The sequence below is a fragment of the Cervus elaphus genome, chromosome 19, assembly GCF_910594005.1.
Source record: "Cervus elaphus chromosome 19, mCerEla1.1, whole genome shotgun sequence".
Classification (NCBI taxonomy): Eukaryota; Metazoa; Chordata; class Mammalia; order Artiodactyla; family Cervidae; genus Cervus; species Cervus elaphus.
This window is the reverse complement of record NC_057833.1, coordinates 71,735,776-71,758,902: the sequence shown is the minus strand read 5'-3', so window position 1 is coordinate 71,758,902 and position 23,127 is coordinate 71,735,776. Positions and strand designations below refer to the sequence as shown.

At 44.7% G+C, this 23,127-nt stretch overlaps 1 protein-coding gene across 5 annotated transcripts in view; it reads left to right on the top strand.

Moving 5' to 3' along the window:
* DIP2A (disco interacting protein 2 homolog A) overlaps positions 1–23,127 on the top strand; it is a 106,987-nt gene that overhangs the window by 23,820 nt on the left and 60,040 nt on the right. For 3 of the 5 annotated variants that reach the window (XM_043874001.1, XM_043873999.1, XM_043874003.1), the window contains exons 3-8: positions 788–907; positions 5,621–5,740; positions 8,181–8,408; positions 11,665–11,802; positions 21,110–21,229; positions 22,301–22,495. In XM_043874001.1, coding sequence (XP_043729936.1) covers positions 788–907; positions 5,621–5,740; positions 8,181–8,408; positions 11,665–11,802; positions 21,110–21,229; positions 22,301–22,495 — 921 coding nt within the window. The remainder of the gene's footprint in view (positions 1–787; positions 908–5,620; positions 5,741–8,180; positions 8,409–11,664; positions 11,803–21,109; positions 21,230–22,300; positions 22,496–23,127) is intronic. The other 2 variants (XM_043874000.1, XM_043874002.1) reach the window with 2 other exon arrangements.

The following is a 23,127-nucleotide window of genomic DNA, read 5'->3' as shown; positions in this document are numbered from 1 at the left end:
AGTGTGTGAGATGAGTGTGATTGTACGTTAGTTTGAACATTCTTTGGCATTGTTGTTCTTTGGGATTGGAATGAAAACTGATCTTTTCCAGTCCTGTGGTGGCCAATGCTGAGGTGGGGACAGGCTGCTGCTTTTCAGGGGGTTCTAAGTGCTGGTGGCTAAGGCTGTTTTTCTGGGACATCTTGAAACAATCTAGTGCTCACGCAGGACCAGGGACTCTGTTAAATGACCCTGCAGGCTCATGCTTGTCCTTTACTCAACACATGACGTCCTGATGGCCTGGGTGTTGGCTGGCCATGGGTGTTTTAGTCATGGGGCTGCAACAGGCACAGAGAGCTGGCCTCCCGTCAGGTTGGAGACACAGGTGTCACAGGCCCAGGTGGTTAGTACCCGAAGTCTCCGAGCCTCTCATTGGCTTTCTTCCTGTGTCTGAGGGCGGCTGTCAACACCTGGGTGATGGGTTCATGGGCTGCTTCCTGCTGGGCTTGCTGACACCAGGGCCAGTGAGAGGGAAGGGAGGGGGTTGCGAGAAAGCTGGCCCTAGAGAGCTGGCCTCATGCACCATGTGCACCAAGCTCGGGGCCCAGAGCTGCTGACAGGGAGGGGCTGGAAGCTGACATCGATGTCTCAGCCCCAACCTCCAGATTTAGGGTCTTCTGGGCTCTGGGGCCCCGGCATGCATGCTTGTGCAGCAGCATGCGAGAGGTGTGTGCTATTCTGCATGGGTTTTTTCTATTGTTGGAAAAGCAGGTTGTTTACTGAAGGTGTTTCTGTGAAATTGTTTCAGGAGTAGACCCCTCCCTGCAAGTGGAGAATCGCATCCTCGGGCCCGCACAAGCCTCGGCCCCCGCGCCCAAGCAGCCCAAGCCGCGGCCCAGCAACGCCCGGGATGAGCGCTTCCGGTCAGGTAGGGCTCCGAGCGCTCCGGTCCTCTGCTCGGACACTACAGCTCCGCTGCAGAGAGGGCCTTCTCTGAACTGTGACTTACTGCTTCGTGGTTTTCAAGAAAAAAACAAAACTTCCATAGATCTCAGTATGTTTTAGCGTAGCCTGGAGTGTGAGCATGCTCCTCTCAGCAGTTGTGTATAGACGTCTTAGAAGAAAGCAAAATCTTCCTCACCATTGAAATCATTTCTGTAAATGCCTGTGTCCATTTTTCTACAGGAACTTTGGGGTTGGTGTTGGTGGATTTGCCCAGTAGGGAACCACTCTACTACTCTACGTGTTTAAGTATTTTATTTTTCTGTAATTTTGGAGATTTCCTTCTAATTAGATTTCTGCCACTCTGTTAGTGCTTTTATAAATATTTGAATTTATCTCTGGCATTTTATTTGAATTATCAGGATATCTATTGAAAAAATGGATGCTTCCAATGATCATTTTATTTATTTATTCTTTTTGGCAGTGCTGGGTCCTTGTTGCTGTGTGGGCTTCTCATTGCAGTGGCTTCTCTTTGTGGAGCACAGGATTTAGGGTATGTGGGCTTCAGGAGTTGTGGCTCACATGCTCCAGAGCACAGGCTAACTAGTTGCGGTGCACAAGTTTAGTTGCTCCGAGGCATGTGGGATCTTCCTGGACCAGGGATGGAACCTGTGTCTCCAGCACTGGCAGGCGGATTCTTTACCACCAAGCCACCAGAGAAGTCCTGTGCTTCCTGTTACAGATTAGATATCAGTAGCTTTTGAACACTTTTTTGCTTGTTTAACATTTTCACTGTTGTGTGATTAAATATTTCTTTTACATTTAAACTCAGTAAGCTTTTATAAAAGAAAACTTTCAAGATAGACAAAGAAATGGCCATTTCGTTTTAAGAATTTTTTTTTAAAAATGAAGATTTTATTTTTTTATTTTTGTTTTTTTCCCCCAATTATTTTTATTAGTTGGAGGCTAATTACTTTACAATATTGTAGTGGTTTTTGCCATACATTGACATGAATCAGCCATGGATTTACATGTGTTCCCCATCCTGATCCCCCCTCCCGCCTCCCTCTCCATCCCATCCCTCTGGGTCTTCCCAGTGCACCAGCCCCGAGCACTTGTCTCATGCATCCAACCTGCACTGGAGATCTGTTTCACACTTGATAATATACATGTTTTGATGCTGTTGTCTTAAAACATCCCACCCTCACCTTCTCCCATAGAGTCCAAAAGTCTATTCTGTACATCTGTGTCACTTTTTCTGTCTTGCATATAGGATTATTGTTACCATCTTTCTAAATTCCATATATATGCGTTAGTATACTGTATTGGTGTTTATCTTTCTGGCTTACTTCACTCTGTATAATGGTAACCAGTTTCATCCATCTCATTAGAACTGATTCAAATGTATTCTTTTTAATGGCTGAGTAATATTCCATTGTGTATATGCACCACAGCTTTCTTATCCATTTGTCAGCTAACGGGCATCTAGGTTGCTTCCATGTCCTGGCTATTATATGTTTATAAAAATGAAGATTTTAAATGGTTGGTTAACGTGGGAGTGTGATGATGTGGTTTGAGGAAAATATTGATCAGATAATTTCTTACCGATTTAATATACATTTAAAAAAACTTCCCCACACTGACAATGATTTCTTTTTGTATTACATCAATGATGCCTGTAACATAGAACATTGGAAACGGCCCCATCAGCATTCCGCCAGTGGAGCCCTGGGCACAAAATGGACACGTGTCCATGCACCCTGAGTGAGGTCACCAGAGGTCCCCTGCCTGTCCTCACCTCCCGTTCCCTGTCACCTCTATTTACATGTAACTGATGTTGAGGACCTGATTTCTGCCCTTGTGAACTGTATCTGGTTCTTGTTCTTTACTTTCTGAAAATAAGACCTTCACCATAAATGTTCTTTGCTCATATTTTCTCCAAGGCTTGTCTTCTCTGAATTCTCTTACAGTGGCTTTTGTAGCAGAAGTTTTTAATTTTAATGAAATGTGGCTTATCCCTTCCTTTTCTTTCTTGAATAGTGCTTTTGTTCTTGTATCTAAGAAATCTGTGCCAAACCCAAAGTCACAAAGATTCTTACCTGTGTTTTTTTCTAGAAGTTTTGTAGTTTTAGGTTTTTACCTTTAGGTCTGTGGTTTAGATTTTGTTAATTTTAATGTGAGTTCAGGGTGTGGTACAAAGCTGACTTTCTTGCATGTGGGAATCCCGTTGTCCCCATGCCCTCGCTCCTTTGTCTAAATGCAGCTGCTCATGGGTGACTTTCTGGACTCCGTTCTGTTCTCTTGATGGGTTCGTCCGTTGTCATGGCAGCGCCAGCTCGCCTAATAATGGCAGCTTAGCAGTCATTGTTCACATGGGTATGTCCGCTCCTTCCTCCAGGTTTATTCCTTATCATTGTTCCCTGGTATATCCTGTGCCTTTCTTCCCTCTGGCACTTTTACGGTTTTTCTCTTTATCGCAGGTTTTGAGTGATCTGATTATTATGTGCCTTGGTATAAGTTTATTTGTTTCTTGGGCTTGGGGTTTGTTGAGCTTCTTGGATCTGTTGCTTTATATGCCTATGTTGGTATTGTGTAGATTTTTAGTTCTTGATTGTTATCTGTACTTAGGTTGTTTGTTTGTTTCTAAGGCAGCCACAGTGTAAAAAGTCTGTGCTCACAGTCAAGCCCAATATCTTGCAGGGGCTCCTAGGTTTGTCTCTCTTCTGAACACAGTCTTTCTTCTCTTTCTGGGAGTATTTTTATTAGACCCTGAAGTTTAAATGTTACTTTGGCTGGATATAAAATTACAGGTTCAAAACTCGTTTCTTCAGCTGTGTTGCCTTGTATTTGGTGATTACCATTGGTAAATTTAGCCTGTTTCCTGATCCATCAAGACTGTTTCTCTAGAAGCTTTTGGATTGACTGGTTATCTTTGATATTGGTAATTTTTTTTTTTTGATATTGGTAAATTTTATTGTAATATGCTTAGGTGTAAATTTTCATCCTTAGTACCCTATGAACCATTTTACTATAAGGTTTCTAAATGCTGTTTAAAAACATCTTGTTGGGGAAAAATGCAAACACATACAAAGGTGGCCTTGGTGGTGTACTGAGCCCTGGACTTGCCCAGTGCCACGATTGCCACCATGCTCAGGCCCAGTCTTGGCTTCTTCATCAGCCCCTGCTGCTTCTTCCCTTCCTGTGTGATTCTGAAGCAAATCTCAGAGATCATGTCATTTTACCTAGATGTCCTAATACTCTTGGTTTCTATATCTGAAGAGTGTGTGTATCTCTAAAAGATAGCTCCATTATCACAGAATAATTAGCAGTAATTCCTTAGTATCAAATACCCATGTGTTCAAATTTTATAAAGCAGTTTGCACCCACGATCCAGATAAGATGTACATGTCGCAGATTGTCGGTGTGTGTTTCCGCCGGTGATAACTTGGTCTGGGGCCTTGGCTGTGGCCTGGCTGCTCCTGGCTCCATGGCTCTAGCAGGTCACTTCGGGACCAGTGTTTTCCCACCACAGGCACTGCGGACCTGTGTCTCTCCCCTCCCTGGGATGCTGGCAGGGTTGATCCCTTGGTTCATTAGGGTGGATTTGGTGGCAGGACAGCTGGACCACTTCTGTGAAGAGCAAGCAGCTTGTTCTCATCACACGGCACAGGAGAGCTGGGAGAGATGCTCGGTTCTTTCCATCCAGTTAATGTTTTTCAAAACAGTAGCTTGTGTCACTGGTATCCTCCAATGGCAGCCAGTTAGTTTTACTTCCTCTTTTTCTTCCTTTCTTTTCTCTGATCTTGTTTTTGTCCTTGGTGGTATTCAGACTGCCCCAACCTTTTTCTTTGGGGGTGCTTCTCTGTCGGCTCCAGCATTGGGTTGCTGGCCAGGAACTTGTTGATTGGTAGGATGAGATTCTCCAGAACCCTCTGCCACTTCCTGCACCCTGGAACCCACATTTCTCAGGGTTCTCGCAGTGAGGTCAGTGTTGTAAGACTGCAGCCTGGATGGTAGGGGTGCTCATTGCACTCAGGCTGGTCATCATTTCTAGACATTTTTAGAGACTAAAGTAAGACATGCTATTTAAAGATAAAATGCCACGTGTGTTCATGCTGATAATTTCCATTCAGATTCAGGACTGCAGTATTCCCCTCACTCCTGGAGTCTCTGTGTGTATCCCTTCTCTCCCTGTGAGCATCTTGGTTTCTAGGGAGGAATGATGGGGTGAGGCCATCAGGCCCCTCTTCGTTGGCTCTCTTGCACTTGACCACAAGCGTGGCGGTGTGACGGGACCCCCACCACCCCCGGCCGTACGACTACAGGAATAGCTTGGTTCCTTCCATGGCTCTGCCCATCCTGGGGCTTGACTGGGACAGCAGCTCAGACAATATGACCACAGAGCTTTAGTGCTGCTTGTAGTGGTTTATACCATAATCAGAGTGCATTAGGTTCATCTGTTTCATTTTATTTTCAGTTTTGGGGATTTCCTGGTTTAAATCTGAAAATACTTGTGAAGTCGAATCTATAAACCAAGGAATATTTGTAGAAATCTAGGACCAGTGTGTGGACCCACATGTAGGCTGACCTTGTGTTCCTTTTATACTCAATGAAACCAGATTAAAAACATGAACCATGGTTTTGTTCCTTCATCAGGAATCTTGTAACAGGTGCTTTTGCTGCTGTTGTTTCTGTGCAGATGTTCACACCGAGGCCGTGCAGGCAGCTTTGGCCAAATACAAAGAGAGGAAGATGCCCATGCCATCCAAGAGGCGCTCTGTCCTCACGCACGCGTCTGTGGAGGCCTACACACCCCCAGGTACTGATTAGGGTTGGGACCGCCTGGGCAGGGTTGGGGCGGCTTGGGCAGGGTTTCCCATTGAGATGGAGCAGGCTTCTGATTGTGGTGAGGAGTGTGTGTGTGCTCATGCACGTTTCTGTGCATGCATTGAGCTTGCTTCCAATAGATCGTCTATATAGATTTTAATTTTTTCACTAAGATGTAATTTGTGTCTTTTAGTAAAGAGGGGAACCAGCAGTAAGTGCTTTATGGGGTGACAGAGTTCCATGAATTCAGAAGTTTAAAATTATTCTCATTGAGTTGGTCAAAAAGTTCCTTGAGTTGTTTTTTTTTTTTTTTTAAGAAAAAAGACACATTTCTCCCTTTCATCAAGAACTTTATTGAACAATGTAGTCACCATTTTGTTCCACTACCTTCTGTTATTTTTCAGGCAATTTCATATTTCCATTCCCCAAACTTGTTATCTTTTTGATCAAAGAACTGTTCCAGGTGCCTTTTATACAGTCTTCCAGGGAACTGAAAATTTTTTCATTAAGAGAATTTTGTAAGGCCCAAAATAAATGGACATCCAAAGGTGCAATGTCTGGTGAATATGGCAGATAAATCAGAACTTCCCAGCCAAGCTGTAACAGTTTTTGCCTGGTCGTCAAATAAACATACGGTCTTGTGTTATCCAGATGGAAGCTGATGTGTTTTCTCCTGACTAATCCCGGATGCTTTTTGTTGAGTGCTGGTTTCACTTGGTCTAATTGGGAGCAGTACTTGTTGCAATTAGTTGTTTGGTTTTCCAGAAGGAGCTCATGATGAAGGACTCCCTTCCACTCCTACCGTGTACACAACATCACCTTCTTTGGATGAAGACCAGTCTTTGGTGTAGTTGGTGGTGGTTTATTTCGCTTGCCACGTGATCTGTTCCATTCCCTATTATTGTACAAGGTCCACTTTTTATCAGCTGTCACAGTTTATGTTAAAAATGGAATGTTTTCATCGTGTTTAAGTTGAGAATCATACGTGGAAATACAGTCAAGGAGTTGTTTTTGTTTTTGTTTTTTTGCTTAACTAATGGGGAACCCAAAGATCAAATTGATGAATATAACTGAACTGGTGCAAATTATTTTCAGCACTTGATTTGGATATTTTGTGTATGTCAGCTATCTCTCACCTGGCATAACACTGATTGTTCTCAGTTAATGTCTCAATTTGATCATGATCAATTTCAACTGGTCTACCTGACCATGGAGCATTGTCTAGCAAGAAATTTCCCTCATGAAACTTAGCAAACCACGTTTGACATGTCTGATCAGTCACAACACCTTCTCTACACACTGCACAAATCCGTTTTTGCATTTCAGTTGCATTTTTACCTTTCTGGAAATAATAAAGCATAACATGTGAAAATGTTGCTTTTTCCCTTCCATCTTCAATATTAAAGTTGGTACATAAAAATTCACTAGTTTTGATAAGTTGTTTTTTTTTTTTTAAAATGAGTGCTGATATGACAGCTGTCACAATACAGTCTAACAAAATTGTCTTGAATGAAGTTGAAGACAGCTAAGCACTACTAGAGCCATCTTACAGAAAAAGCAGCGAACTTTTTGGCCAACCCAATATTATCTGTTATGTTGTTACCAGGTCTTAAATGGAAAAGAATAAGACCGTTTGGAGGGTTTTTGATTTGTTTTGTTTTTGTTGTTTCATTACCATTAGAAATGAAAACTCTTAATGCGGCCTCTCTTCAGGATAGTTAGTGTGTTTTAAGTTTCCTGGAAAGCTCATCCAGATGCTGGGAGCACAGTGCTGCCTGTCTGGTTATTGAAGTCACAAAGCTGGTGACGGGCGTGTTTGGTTTGCCGACGTGGTAAAACAGCCACACCAGGTCCACAGGATAGTGCAGTGTTTTGCTGATGCTTCCTGACTTAAAAAAAGTTTATGTTGTTGAAAAAAAGTCTTAGAAATTTATGCCAAATTATTTTCTACCAAATATAACCATAGATACTACCCAGTTTTTAAAGAACTTCCTAATAATAATGAAACCCATGATAAAATGCAGACTTGACAGAACCAGAATTCAGGTTAATTTTATTGCCTGAGGCGGGGCTCTTTTCAGAGCTCAGGCACATCCTCCAGGGTGCGCAGGTGCTGGGCAAGGCCTCACTGGGATCAGGCACCCACGGGGCATAGGTCACCTCTGCTATTCGGGGCCCCCAGGGCCCCACGGCATGCACTAAAGTGGTCAGGGTTGGACCAGCTGCATCCCTGGGCATGGCGCCCTGTGACCAAGTACTTTGGGGGAGCCCAGGGTGCAGCCAGCTTCCATGTGGCCCTGGGTCTCACTCATGGTCAGTCACACACAGGCCCTCCTGGACGTGCGGGTGCGCAGGGCGCAGGCCGGGCCGGTGTGGGAACCCCGCCCCCAAGGATGCCCCCCTCATGCCTGTCGTCGTTATTTTGACCACAGACACGTCATCTGCCTCAGAAGATGAGGGCTCTTTACAGCGCCCCGGGCGACTGGCCTCCGCTCCGCTGCAGAGCCGCCCCAGCGTCGAGCCCTGGCCCGAGCCGGCCATTCAGGGCTCGTCCACCTCCTCCTCTGCGTCCTCCACCTCATCTCACCTGGGAGGGCAGCCTGCCGTCACGCCCAGTGCTGCCGCTGCACTTGCCGGCCCCGCGGCCCTCGCCCGCGTAGGTCAGTACAGCTGTGGGGACCCCTCCAGGCAGAGGAGCCCCCGCCCCTCCTCAGACCCACCGTCTCCTCTTTGTATGGAAAGTGTCCTTTTGGTGACAAAAGTGGTTTCTGGTGCCTCTGTGGTTTGGCAGCCCCAGACCCTGGGTGGGCCTCCCCTGGAGACCTGGACAAGAGCTGGTGCTTCTGCTCTGGAGGGGCGGCCGGCACAGGTGTCCCTGGCTGTCAGGAGGCCTGCCACCTGCAACGCGGTCTTTTGTTCCTCCCTTCTGTGCACAGCCGCAGCCCTCAGTTGTCCCTGTGCTGGGTGTCCCAAGGTGGGGCTGGGGCTGCAGCCATGGAGGGCCTTTCTTCCTCTACACACAGGGTTAGACAGTCCTCAGTCTGAAAGAGATGTAAGTCACAGCTCAGTCATAAAGATGCCTAGACCTTTTCCAAGTCACCCCGTCCTTTAAATTATGTTAATCTTAGGAAAACATTGCTAAGCTTTCACCATTTGAAGTCATATTTTTTGATGCAAAAATCGTAACTTAGCTGGCATGCAGAGCGCACATGCATTCTTGCAGGAGTGCCTTAAGAAGTGTACTCCTGGGGTGGTGCATTGCCGTTGTTGGGGGTCATCTGACGAGGAGGAAGAGCTCAGTTGGGGACTGCCCTGGCTGAGACCACACCGCTGGCTGTGGTGGAGCCAGGCTGACCCATAGCTTTCTGATTCCTGTTCCTTTTCTTTGCTGTTAGTTGCTGTTCTGCTAAAACCAGAACAGTGCATCTGCGGTGCGCCCACGACAGGCCAGTGTTTCTGATGGGGTCCCAGCAGGTTAAGTGCCCCCCAGGCATGTGCTGGTCTCAGGCGCTGAGCTGCTTCCATGCAAGATACTGGTCATTTGGCTGGACTGGGTGTTGTAAGTGCCCGACGCCTTCATTTCCTCTGTGGGCACATCACTGATGCTCTTCATTTGTTACTGGTTTGAGTCAGTGCCAATGTCTATAAATTTCTGTCGAGCTCGTGATGTCTTCTTAGGTGAGAATTCACGATGCCTTGACCTGCTCCCAGCACGTGGAGGAGCCAGGGTCGCACTGTCAGGGCCGTCCTGGGCGGTTTGCTTTAGGAGAGAAGGCTCCTCTGGAAGTACCCGCCAGGATTGTTGTGGTCACTCTCCTGGGGAGCCTACAAATGGCTGGTGATTACAGCCCACCTGCCCTCAAGGAGTTTCACAGGGGAGAGCTTGAAAACAGCATTAGGTGGACACATTCTTGCTGTTTGTCATGGCGATTGCACTCTTTGGAAATGCACAAGTACCTCCACTGCGAGGGAAGCGGCAGCGTTTGGGTGTTCTCTTCTCTTCTCTCTTGGTCCAGCTTTCCGAAGCTCTGTTCTGGGTCCCCCAGTGTGGAGAGGAGGGCAGAGCAGTCACTGTTTGCTTGTATCAGCCATTGCTGAGCTGTTGTTAACACTGCTTCCTGGTGGGTTAGAAAGAAAAGCATATTTAGCTTGAAAAACTGACTGTAGTTTAAAATGTCTAACCAGACAGCCCTTGACTTCACAGAGTTGTAAGGTGAGTCGAGTGGGCGTCTCTTTTCTCAGAAAGGTCCTCGCAGTAAAGACTTCAGGGTGGGTTGGTCGCCTCTGTGGCTGAGGGGCTCCTGACTCCTGCAGGTGAGGCTGAGCCCCTCTCCCCTCCCTCCTGCTCACCTGTGCTCACATGCATGTTATGTGGTTAGTTCTAGTAGTCTGAAAGTCTGACTTGCTCTGTATTTATACCTCACTGTTGTCTGTAGCTTTCATGCCCTACTTGTGTGACCTGAATTTTAAATCTGAAAAATATCCCTCTTCCCTCTCCTTGTTATAAAAGTCATCCTTTTTTTAGTTTCTGACACTAGGAGAATTCTTCAATTTGGGCTAAGGAAAGAAATATAGAAAGAAATGACTATAAAAAAATTATAGGTAGAAAATGTTAAAAAGTATTTGTTGGTTTCAGTTTGGGGCTAGGAAAATAATGTGCAGAAAACATTTGGACACAAGTACCTGTATTTAAAAGCAGTACATTTAATTACAGTAGTTCATTTTGAAGTGTAGTTTGTTTATTTTTATGCAGCTATTTAAAAAGTTACTTTGTAGTTGAGAATTACCATTTATACCTTTGTTCATGAATATAGTTAAAATCTCTCAATTTTGCTAGATTGGAAAGGTGGGGAGATTTCTTTTTAAACTGAAAGAATTCTGTGGTAAGCATAATTTAAAATGCTGATTTCATAATATCTAGCTTTTTCAAGGGTTGTGGAAACTCTTGTCATTTAAGTTAGGTTTTTCTAAATGGTGTTTTCTGCTATGTAAGTTTGTGTTTTGTTTCCATATAAATTCATCTTTCTACATATTTAAAAAAATTTTAGGTTGCGTACTCTCTAGGTTATGATGATAGATAAAAAATAAGTATCAAAATCTGTGATGGTGGGAACATTCATTTGAAGACTAAAGAGATTACAGAGCAGTATCCATTCTCGAGAGTGGACGAGTGTCACGCTAGGTCCAAACTCGGTTCTTTCCTGGTGGAGGACTGAGTTGTAGCAGTGATGCTCCAGCGGCAGTCAACCAGTATCAGAACAGATAAACATGCCATATGGTGAAAATGGAGCCCAGAATGGACATTCAGACAACGGAAGGAGTGATTTAAATACTTTTTGTATCTAACATAGTTTGCCTTTAAATGTGAGGTGAGTACATTCTGTCTTAAGACCCTGATTGCAGCCCCTTAGTGATGGGACATGTTGAACTGACTCTAGGGATAGTTTTTAATCTGTGTAGGCTTATTCTGTGAAGATTGCAAAGGTTTGTGTCTGTGTGGCATTCAACTTGCATTTTAGGGGAGTAGAGGTAGTTTATAGAAGCCTGGCAGTTTTTTCATAATACGACAAAAAATATTATTGATTTAAAATATATTTCTGCTTCATTGAGGGAGATTTCTAAGTAAAACCTCCTTAGGCCAAATTGGGAAAGGTGTATTCCTCATGGCCATTCTATGCTGTGGTTGGTGTTTCTGGCCTAGTTCCCTCTGAGAACTGGATGGCCATGTCCAGAGTTCAGAGTTCACAGCATCTCGTGTGCTTGGTCAGCCAGGCAGACAGAGTCGATTGGAATGCCACATTCCTTGCTTAGAGCTCAGCTACTGAAGCTTTAATTGAATGGAGTTTGAACAGCAACTTGATGTTCATGTTGTTTTGAATTAACAGCCACTTTTATTTTGGGTTTGTGTTTCAAAAGCAGATCTGCACTCTGCCCCTCCTGATGTCACCACAGGCCTCGTGCAGCATCAGCACGCATACTGCGAGCGTCCGCAGATGACCTCCGTGAGAGGAGTCCCTCGGGGGTGCCGCGGGAGTGTCCTAGAGACGGCAGGTGGTAAGCATGCCTCTCTTCCTGCTTTGAGACAGCAGAGCCCAGGCACTGGATCCCAGGGTACCTGGTGAGCCAGCCATCAGGTGCAGCTCTGGTGCATTTAGACTACCCGTGTGTATATCATGTGGAGAAATGATCAGGAATAGGTCAAGTCGGGAATGAGGAGAAGGAGGGAGGAAAAAACCTTCACACTGAAGTGGATGCACAAGCTTTGGATCTGTGGTATTGTGGGAAGAGGAGACGCTAGGGAAGTTTCTCCAGTACTGCAAGTGCAGCCAGCAATAGCTGCCCCAGTTAGTCCCTTCTGCACTTGTACTGTTTCCTTTTGAAACAGTTTCCAGTGTCTTTTATCAAAATCACATGAAGTTTTTCTTGCAATGTGCCAAATTTGAGTTGCAGAAAAATCTAGCAGTTCTTAGATCTGAGACCTTAACATGTTTCTAGGCTCCTGAGCAGCTGGTCTGATTTTGTTGGTGTCTTTCAGTTCCTTGTTCAGATACAAGAGGAGAAATGGAGTCAACGTGAAGCAGTCTTCTTGTTGGTTAGAAAGATTAAAAAAAAAAATTAGCTTGTTATTCCTTATGTTTAAAATTTTTCAAGAACTTAGTTGAGGTGTAAATGACATATCTACTGTGTGTATTAAAGTGTGTAATTTTATAAGCTTTTAAAAAAATTTTTGTTTATTTGACTGCACCAGGCCTTAGTTGCATTGTGTGAAATCTTCAGTCTTTGTTGCGGCGTGTGGGATCTGGTTCCCTGACAGGGATTGAACCTGGGTTCCTTGCATTGGAGTGTGGAATCTTGGCCACTGGACCACCAGGGAAGGCTTGACAGTTTTATAAGCTTTAAGATACATGTACTCTGTGAAATCCATACTGTAGCCAGTATACCTGGCGCTCCTGGAAACTTCCTTCCTTGTGCGCTTTTGTCACAGCTGCTCGCTGCCTTTTTTGGCTTCCCTTCAGGCAACCACTGATTTACTTCCTGACACTGTAAAGTAGTTTGCATTTTCTAGGATTTTATATAAATAGAATCACTCAGCATTTACTTTTTATTGTCTGGCTTCTGCTACCCTGCACAGTTATTTTGAAGTTCATCCATGTTCTTGGATGTATCATAGGTCATTCCTTTTCTTGGGAGATGAAATATCCCTGCATTTCATCTCATCAGTTCAGTCTAGTCACTCAGTTGTGTCCGAGTCTTTGGGACCCCATGGACTGCAGCACGACAGGCTTCCCTGTCCATCCCAGCTCCCAGAGCCTGCTCAAATTCATGTCCATCGAGTCAGTGATGCCATCCAACCATCTCATCCTCTGTTGTCTGTTTCTCCTCCTGCCTTCAGTCTTGCCTAGCATCAGGGTCTTTTCCAGTGAGTCAGCCCTTCACATCAGCTGGCCAAAGTGTTGGAGCTTCAGCTTCAGCATCAGTCCTTCCAATGAATATTCAGGACTGATTTCTTTTAGGATGGACTGGTTGGATCTCCTTGCAGTCCAAGGGACTCTCAAGAGTCTTCTCCAACACCACAGTTCAAAAGCATCAGTTCTTTGGTGCTCAGCTTTCATTGTGAACCAAGTCTCACATCCTATAGATGTGAGATTTCATCCTATAGATGCACCATAGTTTTATCTTTTTACCTACTGATGGGTATTTTGGGTGTTTCCAGTTTTTGGCTGTTAGAAATAAAGTTATTGTGACTATTCCTTTACAAGTCTTTCTGTGGATATACATGTTCATTTGTTTTGGGTCAGTATCTAGGAGTAGAATAGCTGGATCATACAGTGGGTTTGAAAGAGAGAAAGTAAAGTCGCTCAGTTGTGTCTCTTTGCGACCCCATGGACTGTAGCCTACCAGGCTCCTCAGTCCATGGAATTTTCCAGGCAAGAGTACTGGAATGGGTTGCCATTTCCTTCTCCAGGGGATCTTCCCAACCCAGGGATCAAACCAGGGTCTCCCACACTGCAGGCAGACGCTTTACCATCTGAGCCATCAGGGAACGTTTTAGTTTTTAAAGGAATTGCCAAACTGGGACTTCCCTAGTGGCCCAGTGGTTAAGAATCTGCCTTGCAGTGCAGGGGACATGGGTTCAGTCCCCGGTCAGGGAACTCAGATCCCACATGCTGCAACTACTGAGCCCAAGCACTGCAGCCACAACTACTGAGCCCAAGGACTGAGGCCACAACTAGAGAAACTGTGCACTGCAATAAAAGATCCACATGATGCAGCTAAGACCCCACACAGCCAAATAAATAAATAAGTATAAATAAACATTTTAAAAAAATAAACTGCCAAACTTATTTCCAAGTGGTTGTACTATTTCACCTCCCTGGTATTAGTGATGAGAGTCCCAGTTCCCCCATATCCTTGCCAAGAATTGGTATTGTTGGTTTTCATATGCTGACCATCCTTGTAGTTGTGCACAGGTGTCCCCTTATAGTTTTAATTTGCATCTCCCTAATGACTGATGATGTTTAGCATATTTTCATGTACTTATTTCCCATTTGTATATCTTTTTACAAGGTTCTGTTCAAATCTTTTGCTTGTTTTTTAAAATGTGTTGTTTGTTTTCTTAAGTTTTCAGAGTTCTTTATAGTCTGGATATAAGTTCTGTATCAAGTTTCTAAATTTTTTTTCTCCCAGTCTGTGGCTTGTGTTTTCATCCTTTAATAGTGAGAGGAGAAGTCTTTCATTCTGATGAAGTCCAGTTTACCGTTTTTTTCTTTCATGGATTCTATTTTTGTGTCATATCTAATATATACTTTCCTGACCCAAGATCTAATGGTTTTCTCCTATATTTTCTCCTAAAATTTTATAGTTTTTAACTTTTATGTTTAGGTACATGATCCATTTTGAGTTGAATTTAATATCAATGCAAGATATAATCTAAGTTTACTTTTCTGTGTATGGATGTCCAGTTGTTCCAGGATCATGTAATACCCCCTTTGGTTTCTTTGGCATCTTTAATGAAGATGGACCACATATGGTGGACCATATATGAGAAGAGTCTACTTTGGGGATCTGTATGCTGTTCCATACAGCAGGGATCAAAACCATCCCCAGGAAAAAGAAATGCAAAAAAGCAAAATGGCTGACTGAGGAGGCCTTACAAATAGCTGTGAAAAGAAAAGAAGCAAAAATCAAAGGAGAAAAGGAAAGATATACCCATTTTAATGCAGAGTTCCAAAGAACAGCAAGGAGAGATAAGAAAGCCTTCCTCAGCAATCAATGCAAAGAAATAGAGGAAAACAATAGAATAGGAAAGACTAGAGATATCTTCAAAAAAATTAGAGATACCAAGGGAACATTTCATGTAAAGATGGACTCAGTAGAGGACAGAAATGGTATGGACCTAACAGAAGCAGAGGACATTAAGAAGAGGTGGCAAGAATACACAGAACTGTACAAAAAAGATCTTCACGACCCAGTTAATCATGATGGTGTGATCACTCACCTAGAGCCAGACATCCTGGAATGTGAAGTTAAGTGGGCCTTAGGAGGCATCACTACGAACAAAGCTAGTGGAGGTGATGGAATTCCAGTTGAGCTATTTCAAATCCTAAAAGATGATGCTGTGAAAGTGCTGCACTCAGTGTGCCAGCAAATTTGGAAAACTCAGCAGTGGCCACAGGACTGGAAAAAGTCAGTTTTCATTCCAACCCCTGAGAAAGGAAATGCCAAAGAATGCTCAAACTACCGCACAATTGCACTCATCTCACACGCTAGTAAAGTAATGCTTAAAATTCTCCAAGCCAGACTTCAGCAATACATGAACCTTGAACTTCCAGATGTTCAAGCTGGTTTTAGAAAAGGCAGAGGAACCAGAGATCACATTGCCAAATCTGCTGGATCATTGAAAAAGCAAGAGAGTTCCAGAAAAACATCTATTTCTGCTTTATTGACTATGCCAAAGCCTTTGACTGTGTGGATCACAATAAACTGGAAAATTCTGAAAGAGATGGGAATACCGGACTGCCTGACCTGCCTCTTGAAAAACCTGTATGCAGGTCAGGAAGCAACAGTTAGAACTGGAAATGGAACAACAGACTGGTTCCAAACAGGAAAAGGAGTACGTCAAGGCTGTATATTGTCACCCTGCTTATTTAACTTATATGCAGAGTATAGCATGAGAAACGTTGGGCTGGAGGAAGCACAAGCTGGAATCAAGATTGCTGGGAGAAATATCAATAACCTCAGATATGCAGATGACACCACCCTATGGCAGAAAGTGAAGAAGAACTAAAAAGCCTCATGATGAAAGTGAAAGAGGAGAGTGAAAAAGTTGGCTTAAAGCTCAACATTCAGAAAACTAAGATCATGGCATCTGGTCCCATCCCCTCATGGCAAATAGATGGGGAAACAGTGGGAAGAGTGACTGACTTTATTTATCTGGGCTCCAAAATCACTGCAAATGGTGATTGCAGCCATGAAATTAAAAGACACTTACTCCTTGGAAGGAAAGTTAGGACCAACCTAGATAGCATATTAAAAAGCAGAGACATTACTTTGCCAACAAAGGTCTCTCTAGTCAGGGCTATGGTTTTTCCAGTAGTCATGTATGGATGTGAGAGTTGGACTATAAAGAAAGCTGAGTGCCTAAGAATTGATGCTTTTGAACTGTGGTGTTGGAGAAGACTCTTGAGAGTCCCTTGGACTGCAAGGAGATCCAGCCAGTCCATCCTAAAGGAGATCAGTCCTGGGTGTTCATTAGAGGGTCTGATGTTGAAGCTGAAACTCCAGTACTTTGGCCAACTGATGCGAAGAGCTGACTCATTTGAAAAGACCCTGATTCTGGGAAAGATTGTGGGCAGGAGGAGAAGGGGACGACAGAGGATGAGATGGTTGGATGGTATCACTGACTCAATGGACATGAGTTTGGGTGGACTCTGGGAGTTGGTGTTGGACAGGGAGGCCTGGCGTGTTGCAGTTCATGGGGTCGCAAAGAGTTGGACATGACTGAGCGACTGAACTGAACTGAACTGATCCTGTTCCAATGCTTTTTCTGTCTTTCTATCAGTACCACACTGTCATGATTTTATATATGTGGGTTTTTATATGTGGTTTTATAACAAATCTTAAAATTCTGTACTGTAGTTTGCCTTCAGCTCTTCATTTAAAAAATTGCCTTACCTCTTCTAGCTCCTTTGCATCTTAATGTATAGTTTAAAATCCGTTTAAAATTTCTCCCATTTTTAATTTCTACCAAAATTCCTGCTTGGTTTTGATTGGTACTTCATTGACTCTCTAGATCAGTTTGGAGAGAATTGGCCTCTTCACAGTGTTGTACATTTCAATTGATAAATGTGGTATATCTCTCCATTTACTTAGCACTTTAAAAAATTTTTTCAGCACTGTTTTTGTAGCTTTCAGTGTACAGGTGTTGCACATATTTTGTTAAAATTATCTCAAAATATGTTATATTTTTAGATACTATTACAAGTGATATTTAAATTTTTTCCCAGTTGTTTATGGCTAATCTTTGGAGACATAGTTGATTCTTGTATGTTGACCTTACATTAATTCTAGTAGCCTTTTTGGTAGATTCTATAAGATTTCCACATGCATGACCATGTTGTCTATGAATACAGTTTTACTTTTCTTACCAAATTGTCCACCTATAGGAATATTTGGTTTCTTGGCTTTGTTGCAGTGTCTAGGACTTCCATTAATGTTGGTTAGAAATATTGAGAATGGACACAACTCACCTTGTTTCCCATTTAAGGGGGAAAGCAATCACTTTTTCAATTTTTAATTGTGATGTTAATCATGGATTTTTTAAAAAAATAGTTGCTCTTCATCAGGTTGGGGGCATTCCTTTTTTCCCTCTAGTTTCCTGAAAAGTTTTTATCATGATTTTTGTTAAATGATTTTTAAAATCTGTTAAGCTCATCATACGGTTTTTCTTCCCTAGTTTGTTAATATAATACAGTTCATTGACTGACTTTTGAAGATTAAGCCAAAGGAGGTATGTTCTCAAGGTAAACCCCTCCTGGTTGTGGTGTCCTGCTCTCTGACATATTGTGGATTTGATTTACTAGTTTTTTTTTTTAGAATTCGTGTCTGTGTTTGAGATAAATACTGGTCTGATATTTTTGTCTGGTTTGGTATCAGGATAGTACTCATCTCAGGATGAATTGAGAAGCGTTCCTCCCTCTTCTGTTTTCTAATCAGAGGAAACAGACTTTCTGCCTCAAGTCAGTTCCGTGTCTTTGGAGGAGTCGTCCATCCCATCTCTGCTCTCCAGGCCCCCTGTCGTCCTTGCATGTGCAGGACCCATGGTGCTGGCTCACTGTCTTAGTTGTTAGGGTCTCCTTTCTTCGTCTTAATCATCCTAGCTAGTAAGCTAATTGAGTTTTATCTTTCAAAGAACCAGTTTTAATTTAACTGTTTTTCTCTGTTGTTTATCTTTTCTCTGTTATGTCTATTTCTACTCATCTATGTTACTTCTCTCCTTCTACTTAGTCTGTGTTTCCTTTGCTCTTTTTTTTTCAGTTTCTTTTTTTAAATCCAGAATATATTCATTGGGATGTTTTTCTGTTCATCTTGATTCAAGGTGCTTTTAGGGCTGCCACACCTACCGTCTTGAATCATCTGTGTTGCTTTTGTGATGACGGAGATGGTGCCACGGCCCCAAATACTCTCTATAAGTCCTTAAAGAAGTTTCCAACTCCTAGTATAGGAAAATAAGCAGAACATACAGACAATTCATAAAAAAAGATATAAAAATAGCTCTTACACATGATGTTCATTCTTTTTTGTTACTAGAGAGATCCACATTATTGGTGGGAATGCAAAGTAGGTCAGCCTCTCTGAGGGAGCAGCTGTTAAAATCTGTGTCTGTGCTTCCATTTGTATCAGCGCAGCGTGGGCGTTTACCCCGAGTGCACACCCTCAGAAATCAGGAAGTGTGTACATGCAAGCTCACTCACTGCTGTGCTGTCTGTGCTTGCAAAATACTGGGGCCTGCCTGCTGTCCAGGCCTCTCAGATTGTGGGCTAAACTGGGAGCAGTCACATGGTGGAGGACTGGGCAGCTCTCAGGAGTAGTGGGAACTGCCTGCCATCCAGGCCTCTCAGATTGTGGGCTAAACTGGGAGCAGTCACATGGTGGAGGACTGGGCAGCTCTCAGGAGTAGTGGGAACTGCCTGCCATCCAGGCCTCTCAGATTATGGGATAAACTGGGTACATTCACACGGTGGAGGACTGGGCAGCTCTCAGGAATAGTGAGAAGCTCTTTATGACCTGGAATGAGTGTGTTTTTCAGGAGGTGTTACGTGAAAAGGCAAAGAGGAAAGGAACGTTCGTAATTTACCACCTCCCTTGTGAGAAGCAGGAGAACAACCAACAGGAGGGAGGAGCCAGAACACATGGGTTGGTCCTGCAGAGGACGGGGTGGGGTGGCCAGGAATTCAGGGCAGAGTGACAGTTGTTCAAGTTTATCTTTTTATATAGTTGTGATTCTTAGACATATGTTCTGTACATTTGAAACATAAACTAAAAGATGAGAAGAAGGGGGGAATCCCAAAACGGAAAAGAATTGTAAATAAATAAGTCTGATTGTATTCCCAAGAACTGCATAGCCACCCTTGAGGGGTGGGGGAGGGAGCTGTCAGTGGGGGACGCAGTGCCCTCAGTCCTGGGCAAGGCTCACCAGCCAGAACTCTTGTTGGTAGCTGTTCCCGTGTTGGTTTGGGTAGGACTCGGGGAATTATGTCACGTCTGTGATGGTGCGGAACTGCAGCGTTGCTGTTGGGGGCCAGGCTCCTGCTGTGGAGAAGAGGTGTCTGACAGGGAGCTCAGCACCAGGGTGCTGTGTGGACCCCGGATTCTAAGACAGGGACCTGTGTGTGTGCTGCTGCCTGCGTGCACGTGTGTGTTGTGTATGGGGTGTGTGCACATCCACGAGTGTGCACGCATGTGCATGTACACAGACTTTTTAGCTCTGTGTGCTAGAGGAAGCAAAGGCTGCAATAGCAGGGAGCGTATCTCACCACTGTCTTGGTCTTCGGTAGCTTTTCTTAGGAGAGCCAGTAAGGAAGGAAGGAAGTCAGGTGGCAACTGTTAGTGTCAGTGGGCTGCTCAAGTTGGAGTATAATTGCAACCATTGCAATAAAACTTGCATGTGACAGAGCGGTGGTGGCTGTTACATGGAGGGAGAGAGCTGGATGGGGGTCAGGGTATTTGTGAGGTCTTGAAGGGTCTCCCCTCACAGTGCTTGTTAGTTGCACTAGAAAAAAATAGTGAGACAGTGGAGCGCTGGACAGCAGTGTGCCCAGAACCTCAAAAGAGCAGTGGGGGTCCTGTGCGTCTGGATGTGATTCTCAGGTGCTGTTTAGCCAGCAATGCGATATCTGAATTCAATCTTGAGAAAACGTCAAGCAAATGCAGAATAAGGCATATGCTACTTAATAAAGGAAAGAGCCAGACTCTTTCAAAGTGCTCGTATCATAAAGGGGCCTGCAGAGGCCAAGCCAGTGAATGCAGGTTTCAATTGTTCACCTAGCCCAGGAGAAGGGAGGTGCCACATGCCTCATGGTGCACAGGGGTGGCTGGGGCACCAGGCCTTTCTCTCACCACTTCTACCAGTGCACTCACCCATGTTCCCCGTGCCTTTTCCTCCGAGGACTTGTCACTGTGGTGGGTGCCCTTTTTTGCTGGCACATGTACATATTTTTGCTTCTTTCCATGCAGCAGACTGTGAGGTGTTTGAGGGAAGACTTACCTGTTGGCTAACTTTACATCCCCCAGAACAGCATTTCTTAATAATTAATGAGGATACCAAAGAGCTTTTAGCTGATGTGGGTTATCTCTGGCTATTTACCATATTAGGAATTAAAGATTTGTTAAAATATTTATTAACTTATTGAAAAATAGCGATACCAAACTCATTACATCTTAGCGTGAACAGCACACAGGAGCAGCTCCCATGCAGTGAGGTGCCATGAGAGAGCAGGCTTGTTTCAGGTGTGAGAGCAGCGTCTGCATGATTCCCATCTGCTGGGTGCCCACACTGTGCAGCCTCTGGAAACCTCCGCTGTGCGTGTGTGAGAGAGGAGAGGAGAGCGAATGGCATCTCATGTGACCTCACGAAGCCCCTGAAAGGGCCTCGGGCACTCCTAAGGGTTCCTGGGCCACTCTGAAAACCACTGGCTTGGAATAAGTTCTGGTTCCTGGAAGGCGTCAGTAAATGTCTGTCAGGTGAACTGATAAATTCCAGGCTGGCCGTTTGATGGACCATCAAAGCTTGGTTAGATTCACGAGTTCTGATGCGCTCATGTGGTTGACCTCTGGCCTCGGTGCTCTCTTCCTGTGACAGGTGTCCCCGTGAACAGCAGAGTGTCCTCCAAGATCCAGCAGCTTCTGAACACTCTGAAGAGGCCAAAGCGCCCTCCCCTGAAGGAGTTCTTTGTGGATGATTTCGAGGAGCTGTTGGAAGGTGAGTGTTCCGACACCGGCCTTCCAGTTTGTGTGAGCAGGGAGACTGCCGGGTGTGATGACATGGTTATCACCGCGGCAGATGTAGAAAAGCATGCTCTGTGTTCAGGCTCTGGTCACTGTGTGTGGAGTGACCTCCCCATCACACCTGATCCCGGGCACTGTGTGCACCAGTCGTAGTTAAGAGATGGCGTCTCTGTGCTGTGCCTAGTGGTAAGACTCTATATGTAGGAATACATCTAAGACTTCAATTTATTTCCATGATTTAAGTTTTTATTTAAACTTTAAGTCTGAACTACTTGTCTTCTCTTGGTTTTAGAGCATGGTGTTTTCAGCAAAGTTTGGACTCTTCTTTAGAATTTCTGCCTGTCATTTATGAATTTTATATATATATTTAGGAAAGAAGAGCATAGACTTACTGAGAAGTATAAATCTGTAGGAAAGGAGAAGTGAGGCCCCGTATAAGACACCAGCGTGTGACGTATCGTCGTGGCCTCAGGGCGCCTGGCCCCCCAGCCCTTGGTTTCGGCACCACTGCCTGGCGGTCGCCCCTTAGGCCAGCTCTGGTGTCTCCCCCTACCTGGGGGTTAGCGTGGCTGTTAGGGCTTGTCTGTGTAATCACATCACGCCTTTCAGATTCAGAGTTCAATTCCATGAATGCTTTTTAGGAAGTCTTTCTTACATTTGGGCAAATCGTGGTTACATGTCCACTGAAAATGTAATAGATTTTACTTTATTTTTTTTCTTCCTACATGGTTTGAGCCCAAACTGCAGTGGTTATTCTGTTCTCATCCTTCATAAGTGAGGACACCTGCTTCTCAGGTGTCTTCAGGTGAAAGCCTGGGGTCCTTGTGACTCTCTGGTTACAGTCACAGGACTCATCCTGATTTCTTTCCATCCTTGGTCAGCTGGTCTGTGACTATTGTAACGATAAGGAAATTTAAAGAAGTGATGGTAGCTTTTTTAGAGTTGGTGCTTTTGAAGAAGAGAGTGATAAAACGTGAGGCCTAACAAGCAGAGTGTGTGCCTGGTTCTAGAAATGCTGGTCTTCACATGTCCGTTTTGCTTGTAGTGCAGCAGCCGGATCCGAACCAGCCGAAGCCCGAGGGCAGCCAAATGGCGGTGCTGCGAGGGGAGCCGCTGGCCGAGGGCTCCTGGCCGCCCTCGCTGCTGGCCGCCTTGCAGCAGTGGGGTACCACACAGCCCAAAGCCCCGTGCCTGACTGCCCTGGACACCGCCGGGAAGGCCGTCTACACCCTCACCTATGGCAAGTATCAGCAGGAGGCCGAGGGGCCACACAGATGTGAGCTCGCGGGGCAAGGGAGAGCAGGTTCCTGACGATCTGACACAGCGGGTGGGGAAACAGCCTTGCCTCACTGTCCCACCCGCTACCCTTCCCACCAGCAGGGACCACCCCCTGTACTCCATGTCTGTGTGCGCCTTTCTGACCGGTGGAGTTCAGTTTTGTTTCATTTCGAACTTTGTAAAAATGGCATTAAGCAGTGTTTGTTTTTTTTTGGTTTGGCATTTTTTGGTTCCATTTTCGTTTTTACGTAACACAAATCATGTGCTTTGGGCTCAGTGTGTTTTCATGGAACACTTGGCCCTGAGGTACTCCTGGTGCCCAGGCCAGCGTCGCCCAAAGCCAAGGTCAGTGCCCTGCTGACCACGGGTGTGAGTACGTCCGCCTGCCTGGGCTGCGTCATGCTTGGCGCTGTCTGAGACTCACCCATGTACTGTGTGGTCAGTTCATCCTCGTCTATGGGTGTTGTTTCATCTGTCTGCTGACGTCCGCGCTGCACAGTCTGTGGACATCTGGGTTGTGTCCACGGCGGGGCTGCTGCGTGTTGTACTATTGTGGTCATTCTCTGTGGGTCTTTGGTGGACGGGTATTAGGCA